This window comes from Carettochelys insculpta, chromosome 2 (assembly GCF_033958435.1).
Source record: "Carettochelys insculpta isolate YL-2023 chromosome 2, ASM3395843v1, whole genome shotgun sequence".
Taxonomy (NCBI): Eukaryota; Metazoa; Chordata; order Testudines; family Carettochelyidae; genus Carettochelys; species Carettochelys insculpta.
The window spans coordinates 39,881,591-39,893,272 of NC_134138.1; the positions used below are offsets into that span (position 1 = coordinate 39,881,591).

At 40.8% G+C, this 11,682-nt stretch overlaps 1 protein-coding gene across 1 annotated transcript in view; it reads left to right on the top strand.

Annotated features, from left to right (window-relative positions):
* Positions 1 to 6,987, top strand: part of DPYS (dihydropyrimidinase) — a 47,423-nt gene extending 40,436 nt beyond the window's left edge. The window contains exons 8-10 of the mRNA XM_074985658.1: positions 1,209 to 1,416; positions 5,252 to 5,362; positions 6,559 to 6,987. Of these exons, the coding sequence (XP_074841759.1) occupies positions 1,209 to 1,416; positions 5,252 to 5,329 (286 nt within the window). The 3' untranslated portion in view covers positions 5,330 to 5,362; positions 6,559 to 6,987. The remainder of the gene's footprint in view (positions 1 to 1,208; positions 1,417 to 5,251; positions 5,363 to 6,558) is intronic.
* The last annotated feature ends 4,695 nt before the right edge of the window (positions 6,988 to 11,682 follow it).

Sequence of the window (11,682 nt, forward strand, 5' to 3'; positions counted from 1 at the left end):
TAAAATGCCCAAGTAAACATAAAAACTGAGAGGGGAAACACAGAATAACGAAATAAAACTTGCACTCCCTCTCATACGTTTAATGGGAGGCAATGCGTCAAGCCAAGAGGCAAAGAGACCGGACATTTAAGTTCTACTCTCCACTCTATTACTGACTCTGTAGTCACTTAGGGCTTGTCAGTACAGAAATAGCTGTTGCAGAATAAGCTATAATAAATCACACTCATTATTCCAGAATTATATTTCCCACAGGGAGCTATTACAATAGAGCTATTCTGTTCAGATTCCTCATTTAGACAATCCTTTAATCTTTTAGGGTTCATCAATACATTGAGTCTTACAGCCCAGGCTGACAGACATGGACTTGGGCTATCGCACGAAAAATAGTTGTGCGGGCATTGTGATTCAGGATGCAGTCTGGGGCTTTGAAGCCCCTCCACATCCTTAAGATACAGATCCCAAGCTTCAGCCCAAATACCTACCCAACTATTTGGCATACCATAGTGCAAAATGGAATCTACCTGTTTATAAACTGAAGATAATGCTAGTCTACCTCCAAGAAGTACTGTGACATTTAACTAACATAAAGCAACTGAGTCCTTGGAGGAATCTGTGCTGCAAAAATGCAAAGTAGTATAATTATAGCACTGTAGAGTAAAGTAGCACAGCATAGCGCCCTGGTGTTGGGTGCTAGGTCACTAGTTCAAATCCCAATCAGTTCTAGCGGTGGCCAAAATTCAGTATCAGTTTGAGTGTCTAGTTTTGTTCATACTTCTCGATCTGTTACATTCCAGAGACAACATTTTCAAAACTGAGGTTGTGAGTTTATTTTGACTGAAAAGAATCTATTTTAATCCAGGCTATAATTTTGAATATTCATTAAATTATTATATAAGGAGTCCAATTATGAAGTCCAAAAATAAGGATCTGTTTTTCAAAATGTGAATTTTTACAGTAACTTTTTCATAGTGGAAAATTCCTCATTGAAGGCTTCCAAGTCTCCTCCACTTGAAACCCTGCGTTATCCCTTTGAAATGCAATTTCTTTTCAATGAAATGTTAATGCAGTATTCTATTTTTACAGCTGCTTCCATGATCTACAGTAGAAAGTTGCAGTTTAATTCTGCTAAATCCTCACCTGCACTGCCACCCGCCTTCTCTGGTGTAGAATGCAAGACTCACAGGAATTTGTCTGTTTTGTAAACACAGGACTATATCTGCAAAGACACATCACCATGCCAACAATTTCAATATATTTGAAGGAATGATCTGCCATGGGGTCCCGGTTGTGACAATTTCAAGAGGCAAAGTGGTGTATGAAGATGGAATTTACAATGTCACAGCAGGAGATGGAAAATACATTTCACGTAAACCATTCCCTGAATATGTCTACAAAAGAATCAAGCAGCGGGATGAGGTTAATTAAAACAATATATTGTGATAGCACTTGCAATCTTTATCCAATAAGAGGAAAACTAGCTTAGGGAGAGGGGTTCTGACTTTCCATGGTTGTTTCACTAGCCACTGTGATCAAAATGTCCCAAGAGTGGCAAAAGTGAAGTTGTAGGTTGGAATTATAGTGCTCTTCTTCCTTTTATGTGAAATCACAGTGGGCTAACTCTTGTTCTCAGGTATAAGTTGGTTGGAATCAAGTGCCCTTCCAATCTTGTTCCTCTTTATTTTGCTGGTGACCACACTGGTCTAATCATGAAAAGCTCTGAGCAGCTGTAATCATCATTGATTTAATGAAAGTCACAGATGCTCAGAACCTCACAGAATGAAATCTTAAATTATGAGAAAGATGAGCTATTTTCTAACTCTTTAATAAATATTTGGGGCTTACCCTGCAGGGTGCAGAATGCTGCAAAATATGAAGCTCAAACAGGTAAAAACAAGTTAAGAATAAGTTAAATGAGTGAGAACAACAAGAAGTCCTGTGGCACCTTATAGACTAACAGATATTTTGGAGCATAAGCTTTCCTGGGCAAAGACCCGTTTCATCAGATGCATGAGTGGGGGTGGGTTCCAGTGGGGTATTTAAAGAGTGGGGTCCCAGTAAAATGGAGGACCAGAGCTGACAAGGTCTATTCAGCAAGATGGAAATGGCCCATTATCAGTAGTATGTATGAAAAGAGAAAAAACAAGTCAGATCAGATAGGGGGATGTGACCCATTGTCAGAGTCTAACGGGGAGATATTAACACCCAGGGGAGAGAAGCTGCTTTTGTAAGGGGCCAGCCACTCCCAGTCTCTGTTTAATCCTTGGTTGATGGAGTCAAATTTGCAAATAAATTACAGCTCAGAGATTTCTCTCTCCATTTGATTTTTGAAATTTCTTTGTTTTAGGACTGCTACTTTTAAATCTGTTACTGAGTGTCCAGGGAGATTGAAGTGTTCTCCCACAGGTTTCTGTACATTACCTTTCCTGATGTCTGATTTATGTCCATTTATTCTTTTACATAGAGACTGTCCAGTTTGGCCAATGTAAATAGCAGTGGGGCACTGCTGGTGCATGATGGCATATATTACATTAGTAGATGTGCAGGTAAAGGAGTCCCTGATGGTGTGGTTGATGTTAGGTCCAGTGATAATATCACTGTGTAGATATGTGAGCAGAGCTGGCAGTGAGGTTTATTGCAGGGATTGATTCTAGGTTTAGAGTTACTGTGTTGTGTACACATTACAGAAACCTGCGGGAGAGCACTTCAGTCTCCCTGGACACTCAGTAACAGATTTAAAAGTGGCAGTCCTAAAACAAAGAAATTTCAAAAATCAAATGGAGAGAGAAATCTCTGAGTTGCAATTTATTTGCAAATTTGACTCCATCATCCAAGGATTAAACAGAGACTGGGAGTGGTTGGCCCCTTACAAAAGCAGCTTCTCTCCCCTGGGTGTTAATATCTCCCCGTTAGACTCTGACAATGGGTCACATCCCCCTATCTGATCTGACTTGTTTTTTCTCTTTTCATACATACTACTGATAATGGGCCATTTCCACCTTACTGAATACACCTTGTCAGCTCTGGCCCTCCTTTTTACTGGGACCCCACTCTTTAAATACCCTTCTGGACCCCCTCCCCACTCATGCATCTGATGAAGCAGGTCTTTGGCCATGAAAACTTATGCTCCAAAATATCTGTTAGTCTATAAGGTGCCCCAGGACTTCTTGTTCTCGAAGATACTGACTAACACGGCTACCTCTCTGATACTTAAATGAGTGAGAAGTCTTTAAGTTGGCAGGGCCTGATGAAACACATCCTAGAATACTTAACCAGCTGGCTGAAGAGATCTGTGAGTCATCAGTGATTAGCTTTGAGAATTAAAGGAGGACGGGATCCCAGAGGACTGGAAAAGAGCAAATAAATATAGTACCTGTGTGTAAAAAGGGGTGTTAGGACAACCCAGAGAATTAAGGACCAGCAAATTAACTTTGATACTTGGAAAGATAATAGAACAAAAAATTGAACAATTGTGCGTACATGGAAAAAAATCTATGGTCAACATGGATTTATTAAAAACCAATAATGTCAAACTAACTTAAAACCCTTCTTTGACAGGATGAGTCTTTTGGATGGGGGAAAGCAGTAGACGTGATATATCTTGACTTTTTATAGGCTTTTGATTTCCTCTCACATGAACTTTTAATAAACAAACTAACTTAGAAATATAGCTTAGATAAACTTACTATAAGGTGAGTGCAAAACTAGTTGGAAAAAGTGAACTCAAATCAGTTCTCACCAGTTCCCACTCAAGCCAGAAGGACATATGAAGCGAGGTCCCACAGGAGCTCTACCTCTGGGTCTATTCAACATCTTCATAAATTGTTTGGCTAATGGCACTGAGAGTACACTCATGATGTTTGCAAACAATAACAAGAAGGGAGGGGTTGGAAGCACATTGGAGGACCAGAACAAACAATGGGACAAATTACCTAGGGACATTGTGGACTCTGTCTTTAGAGGTTTTAAAAAACAGGTTGAACAAATGTTTGCCAGGGATGATCTAGATAACACTTAGTCCTGTCTCAGTGCCAGGGGCTATAGTAGAACACCTGTCAAGAGCCCTTGCAATTTCTATGATCCTGTGATCCAGCAATGTACCAGTGGTGGGACTAGACATATGCTTAAAGTTGAGTGCTCAGAATTTTCCGCTATCAAGTTCTCAATGTGTAAATTACTAAAGGAGAAAATCTGTGAAATGCTTAGATTAAATATCCCGTGCCTGTTCACCATGTATTGCTCATGAGATATAGTTTTACTGCTGACTCTGGTGGGAATTTCAAAAACACCTGAGTAAAAAGCCTGCTCTGAATCAGTAATATTCATAACACTTTCTCACTGCTAAAACAAATCAACACACTTGTGATCTTTTTACTGCCTGAAGTGTTTCCAACCCAATTAATTGTGCATATTATTTGCTCCAGTGCCTCCCTCTTGCTGGCCTGATGAAACATATGTGCTGAAGGTTAAGTCTTTGTCTCTCTGGCTCTCTCTCTCCACCCCTCCAACTGACTTCCTCTCTGTAAACACATTTCCTGAAAGAAATGGTAGTCTGCCTGCTACTGGGCATACATAGTACAAACAGGGGTTATGAAATGCTCTCTCTCATCCTCTGCCAAACTCCTCAAGAAAAATACGTTCTTTTTGCTGACAATTAACAGGAGATCACTCTGTATTCAGCTACACAAACAAAAAGAAGACCAGGTTCCTAAACAGATGTTATAGAGGGGTGTAAATTTGGTAAAATGGAGCTATCCTAATTTACACCAAATGAGGGTCAGACCCAAAGTATTCTTGATTCTTTTACTGTTATTTACTGAGAAATCATGCCCTTCATTTAAATTTCTCTCCAAGTTTCCATATACATTATGTTCTCCTTTCAATGTTTACAAGAATCGCTGCTAGTGTAGGTTGCCCATCATTGCTCTCGGCCTTGTTGGACAACAGGTTTGGAGTGATGGGGAGTGACAGTAAAATGAGATAAGAGAGGGCCAGCTGCTTCTAAAAATGGCTTCAACAGCACTTATGGCTTGGAGTTAGCCACCCAACCCTGACTAAAAGTTACTAGGAGCTGAGTGTCAAACTCTCTTGAGCATTCTGAAATATTCTAGGATGGGATTTTCAAGAGATAGGTGATGAAAATGTTGTAAGGCATAAGATACATAGCTAGGGAATGGCACGCTTGTTTTGGCTGTATACAGTTTGCAAATGTGGAAGAAAACCAGTTAGAAAGAACTGAACGGTTCTTTTATAGGTCTGCCAACCTGTTCCTGTTGAGCGAGCACCATATGGAAAAGGGGACTCATACCACTCCAGCCAGGGAGAAAGATAGGCACATCCCAGAAGTGTGGCTCTACTCTTCCAGGTAACTCTTTCCTATTTTCATTTCTGAATGTTTTTTAGTGAAATGAGCTTTTCATGTAAGGAAAAGTTACCAGCTGCCCCCACCGCTTCCATTTCCTAAGACATTAACTCTCCAAGAGTGAAATGTTTCTGGCAAGCACATAAACCTAGCAGAAGGAGACAGATGAGCTCTGTGTCACAGATATTTTTGTTGACTGAGAAGATTAAAGACAGAAGGAGTTAATATTAGCTGACTGAATGTATGATGAGGCAGTACCACCCCAGCAACAGAACAGGAAACTGCTCTATCCCCACTTCTGCTTCTTCATCACTATGTGACTTAGACACGCTAAATGATTTGTACTATGGCTCAGTTGCCCCATATATTCAAAAGGCATACAAAGGCCCTAATGACCTACAGGTGTCTTTGTGTATAAAATGCTTGGGTGACTGAAGACCCTGTGTAATGGACAAGTATTAATTGTGATGAGAAACATATCATACTCTTCAGTAAGCATGCTAAGAAGACAGACTTGTATAAAATGCCACTAAGGGTTTAAGAAATAGAAGGGGTTGATTCATGAAGAAATAACTGTTAGTTTCTCTAAACAGTAACGAGAGAGCAAAATAACTGCAAACAACAAGTATGTGAAGGTTGTACGTTCCATGGCAGGGGAGTATTTGAAGATGGGCTAGGTATGTAGGAGCCATCCGATGAAAGAAAGCAAAGGAAAATGTAGGTTGAACGCTGGGGAGAAAGTTGCTAATAGTGAGGTTTGCTAGCCTATGGAACAGTATCCCAAGGGACAGGAAAGAAGCTCTGATACTTGCCTCTCATAAAATGCAGCTCCACAAGGCACTAATAAATAAATACACCATTGGGAACAAACCTGCAATGGCAGGGTGATGTACTTATCTTTCACAGCTTTAATTTCTATGATTCTGTAAAGTCTCCAGCAGTGTGAAGCTTCATACAGAGCACCAGTAGCAGCAACAATGCACAGCATATTGTTTGTTTTCCTCTCTCATTGGGGGGAGAGCTCTTGTAACAAAGAGCTATAAAAGCTAAAGCTGCAATACAACAAGGGAGCTGTAATCATCCTTTCCAGATCATAGTGCTCTCCTTCTCTTATTACCGCCCTGGGAGACAAATGGCAAAGTAGCGCGTTTTTCTTTCAAAAGATTGTATCATATTGTATCTTCCTCATTTCTCTGCAGATAAAGCCAGATGAAAATGATCCTGCTCACCACAGCTAAGCAATGTGTTCTGGTGCCTGTCATGAGCAAGTCCAGCATCAACTTCCAAAGAGCCAAAATTTACCAGCTGCAAATATAGGGGCTATAGATCTTAATATGCGTCAATGAGCGAATACTGTCATTCTAGTAATTGCCTTAAAGGAATTTAGCCAATTGAACTAACCATTTATAACAGCAGAGTAAAACAAAAAAGCAAAGCTATGCTAACATGATACCGTCCAAACTCTTAAAACGCTAACGGGCAGGATGGTATTTCTTCACATCTTACTTCTTAAAAACATCACCTGTCTAGCAAACTAATAAAGACGCTGCATTGCTTTCTAGGGTTCAAACACGAGTTTTCTATATTCTCACCCTGTAACGCCACAGTAGATGAAAGTCTAATTCTTCTTGTTTCGTATAGTGGAGAGGAGTTCTGGGTTCACAAATACCCAGATTAAGGCCTTAATAAAGGACTATTATAATCATCAGGTCTGACTTTCTGCAAAACACTGGCCACAAATTGCACCCAGTAATTTCTGAATCTAGTTTAATAGCTTGCAGCCGAACTGCACCATATCTTTTGGAAAGACATCCAACCTTACCATCAAGGGCCGCATTCCTCATTCCTGGAAGATGTTAGATGCTGCAAGTGATGATTCTGATCTAACAGAGTTACCTCTGTGCCAAAAGTTGACTGTGGCCCTCCTGGGATTCTATTCCAACCAGTCTCATCAGGTGCTTCTTTATCCATGCTCCCACCTCCCTCCCACACCAAAAAAAAAAAAAAAAAAAAAGAGTCCAGGCTTTGAGAAAGCTGGTTAAGATCGTACCAATCTGTTAGCATTACCCAGCTCCCCGACTTCCCACCAGCTCTGCATATTGACACACACTGTGCGTTGAGAAGCACAGGCAGAGCATGCAGTACAAGTGTCACAAGGCAACGGAGCCCAGAGTAGATTAAAAATAACAAGAGTTGATAAAAAAACAAAATTCGAGGTTTAATATTTTTGCAACACTTTCAATATTACATGGTTTGAAACAGAGCTATTTTTCGTAAGTTTCTCAACATCCCTGAATTTTTTTCCTGGACCAAAATTATTAGCATAACTCAATAGCGCAGTGTTTTCTGGGTTCCATTTCTTCTAAGAAACAGATTTTTAAAAAAAAAAAATCTCCTTTGTTAAACTTCAGTCAGACTTTTCTTTGGAGGGTAATTATATTCCCATAAAGACAATGTTACTCAGAGATGGCCCTATGGGAGTACGGGTCTCAACACAATCCTGTACCCCTCCCCAGGTCCTGCCCTAACCCCACCTCATCTCATCACTGCTCTACTCCAGTCCTGTCCCACTCCACCCCTTTCCCATGAAGCCACTCTCTTAGCTAATTAAATAAAGATTGATCTCAGGTTTGAAAGTGTTGGCCTCAGTGACTTGGCCCAGGTGACAACCAACTGGTGAGCCTGTGGTAACTAAAACTAGAACCTGGGAGTCAAGACTGGCAGTCAACTGGATTGTGTATGTTGTTCAGAATTTGCAAATATGCTGAGGGCTCAGGAGTTGTCTGAGGTGGCCCACTGAAATCAGCGGCCCCAAATCATTGCAGCCCAAAGAAATTAGAGATTTTTGCAAAAACCAGATGTTTTCACACTGCGTTACGAGATATGTAAAAACTACATGTAAACTGAGTAATCTGAACCACAGACATATATTATCTGTGAACAATGTATATTATTAGGCTGCATGCACACATGTTTATGCAGTAGAACTAAGGAAATTACATTTCAGAACTTTACCACAAAACTTGTCATTTCTATTTGGATTTCTTCAGCTTTATACCAGGCTTTTTGCTCTTTACCAGAGGTGTCATTGGATTTCTGGTCACAGAATCAGAGGGCTGGAAGGGACCTCAGGAGGTCATCTAGTCCAGGCCCCTGCTTCAAGCAGGATCAGCCCCACTAAGTCATCCCAGCCAGGACTTTGTCAAGCCGGGACATAAAAACCTCGAGGGATGGAGAATCCACCACTTCTCAAGGCAACACATTCCAATGCTTCACCACCTGCCTGGTGAAGTAGTTTTTCCTAATATCTAATCTACACCTCTCCCTCTTCAACTTCAGACCATTACTCCTTGTTCTGCCATCCAACACCACTGAGAACAGTTTCTCACCCTCCTCTTTAGAGCTCCCCTTCAGGAAGTTGAAGGCTATTAAATCACCGCTAAGTCTTCTCTTCGGTAAACTAAACAAGCCCAAATCCCTCAGCCTGGCCTCATAGGTCTTGTGCTCCAGCTCCTTAGTCATTTTTGTTGCCCTTCACTGAACCTGCTCCAGCAAATCCACATCCTTTTTATGCTGGGGGGAGCGGGGCAAAACTGGACTCAATATTCAAGATGTGGCCTCATCAGTGCCAAATAGAGGGGAATAACTACTTCTCTAGATCTGCTCAAAATGTTCCTCTTAATGCACCCTAGTATGCTATTAGCCTTCTTGGCTACAAGGGCACACTGTTTACTCATATCCCAGCCTTTCATCCACCAAAATCCCTAGGTCCCTTTCCATCGTACTGCTGCTGAGCCAGTCAGTCCCCAGACCATAACAACGCTTGCGTTTCTTCTGCCCTAGGTGCAGGACTTTATGCTTTTACTTGTTGAACCGCATCAGATTTCTTTTGGCCCAGTTCTCCAATTTATCCAGGTCACTCTGGATTCTCTCTCTAGCCTCCAACGTATCTACCTCTCCCCCCTAGTTTTGTGTCAGCCGCAAACTTGCTGAGGGTGCAAGCCAGTCCCTCATCCAGGTCATTAATAAAGATGTTGAATAACGCTGGCCCCAGAACCGAGCCTTGAGGCACTCCGTTTGAAACCAACTTCCATCCAGATATTGAGCTATTGACCACTACCCTTTGGCACCGACCATCAAGCCAGCTTTCTATCCATCTTATAGTCCAGGGATCCAATCCATATTTCCTTAATTTATGGACAAGAATGTTGTGGGAGACCGTATCAAAAGTTTGCTGAAGTCAAGGTATATCACATCCACTAACTTCCCCGTGTCCACAGAGCCTGTTACCTCATCATAGAAGCTAATCAGATTGGTCAGGCAGGACTTACCTCTGGTGAATCCATGTTGGCTTCTTTTGATCACTTTCCCCTCTTCCAAGCGCTCCAAAATGGATTCCTTGAGGATCCCCTCCATTATTTTCCCAGGGACTGAGGTAACGCTAATCGGTCTATAGTTCCCTGGATTGTCCTTCTTTCCTTTTTAAACATGGGCACTACATTTGCCTTTTTCCAGTCATCCAGTATCTCCCCTGATCTCCAAGAGTCTTCAAAGATAATGGCCAAAGGTTCAGCAATAACCTCTGCCAATTCTCTTGTATTCTCGGGTGCATTAAATCCAGACCCAGGTCATTAATGAAGGGAGGAGATTTTTTTAAATTGTTTATACACTTTTTAATTGTCATCAGCTTTTTAATCAAAGTGTGCTTTTATACACAGACTGTAATTGGATTTTTCTCCATGTATGATTTAGCTAAAAGAAAATATTTGATTTATTGTACAGATAGTTAGCGTGTCTAATTTGCTGTGGTAATTTTTCCATGGCAGATAGAGATATTAGGACCCTAACTACAGAATCATATAATTGTGGTCTGGAAGGGACCTTGAGAGGTTTTTTTACTCCAGCCTCCTGCACTGAGGAAACAGCAAGTAAACTTAGACCATAGACAAGTATTAGCTGAGCATTTCTGAAAAACCTCCCTTAGGAGCCTAGTCCAGTGTATAACTTACAGGGCTACCAGGAAAATGCTTTCTGTCTAACCTAAATCTCCCTTGCAGCAGATTAATCACATAACTTCTTGTCCTACTTTCAGTGACGATGAAAAATAATCAAAGACCTTCTCCTTTATGTTAGACCATTAAATATTCGTTATTAGGTCACCTTTCAATCTTCTTTTCAAGACTAAACCAAAACTAAAAACTATTTAGCTTTTCTCATTGGATATAGGTAAATTTTATTTCTCTTCTTTGGCCTCTCTTCCAGTTTGTCCATTTTGCCCTTAAAGGACACATTAGTCCAGCAGAGGCCTCACCAATGCCAAGGTAAGAAGGACAACTACCTCCCAGGCTTCTGGTTAGTGCACCCCAGAATGTGAGCCTTTTCTTGCACTTGTCACATTGTTGGCACATACTCAGTGATCCGCTATACCCTCCAGGTCTCCCATTTTGTTGTGGTTCATTTGATTTTAGCTTTCCAAGTGTAGTGTTCTTACATGTTTTTACTGAATTTAATTTTGATGATTTAAGAGCTAATTCTTTGATTTTGAATTTTAATCCTGTCCTCCAAAGTGCTTGCAACCTCTCCCAGCATGGTGTCATTCACAGATTTTGTAGTCATACTCTTAACTCCATTCTCCATGACATTAATGAAAATGTTGACTAATACTGAAACTAAGACAACACCATATGGGACCCAGTAACTATGGTCTTGCCATTTGACAGCAAACCATTGATAACTACTCTCTAAGTGTGGGTTTTCAACCAGTTGGGCTCCTACCTTATAGTAATTTTATCTAGACCCCATTTTCCTAGTTTGCTTAGGAGAATATCACGGAGCTGTGTCAAAAGCTTTACAAAATCCATCACTACTACTTCCCTCCTATCCATGAGGCCAGTAACTCTTTCAGACAAGGGCATTAAGTTGCTTTAGCCTGATTTTTTCTTGATAAAACCATGCTGGCTGTTTCTTATGATCCCATTAGGCTCTAGATGCTCACATATTGATCATTTAATAATTTTTCTCACTGTTTTTCCAGGTATTGAAGTTAAGCAGACTGGTCTAGAATTCCTCAGGTCCTCTTTGTTCCCTTCTTTATGAATTTGTCTAAATCTACTTTGTTAAAAAATATCCTTTTACTCAGTGGTTCCCAACTTGAGGGCCGTGAGAGTATTGAAGGGGGTCTTTAAAAAAAGATATACATAATAATAGAAAATAGAATTGGCTTTTATGGGGGTCTGTGAACAGTTTGCGGGGAGAAGTTTGGCAGTCCGCATTATTGAAAAGGTTGGGAACCACTGCTTTAACCTATCCTTTCCCTGAGGTAG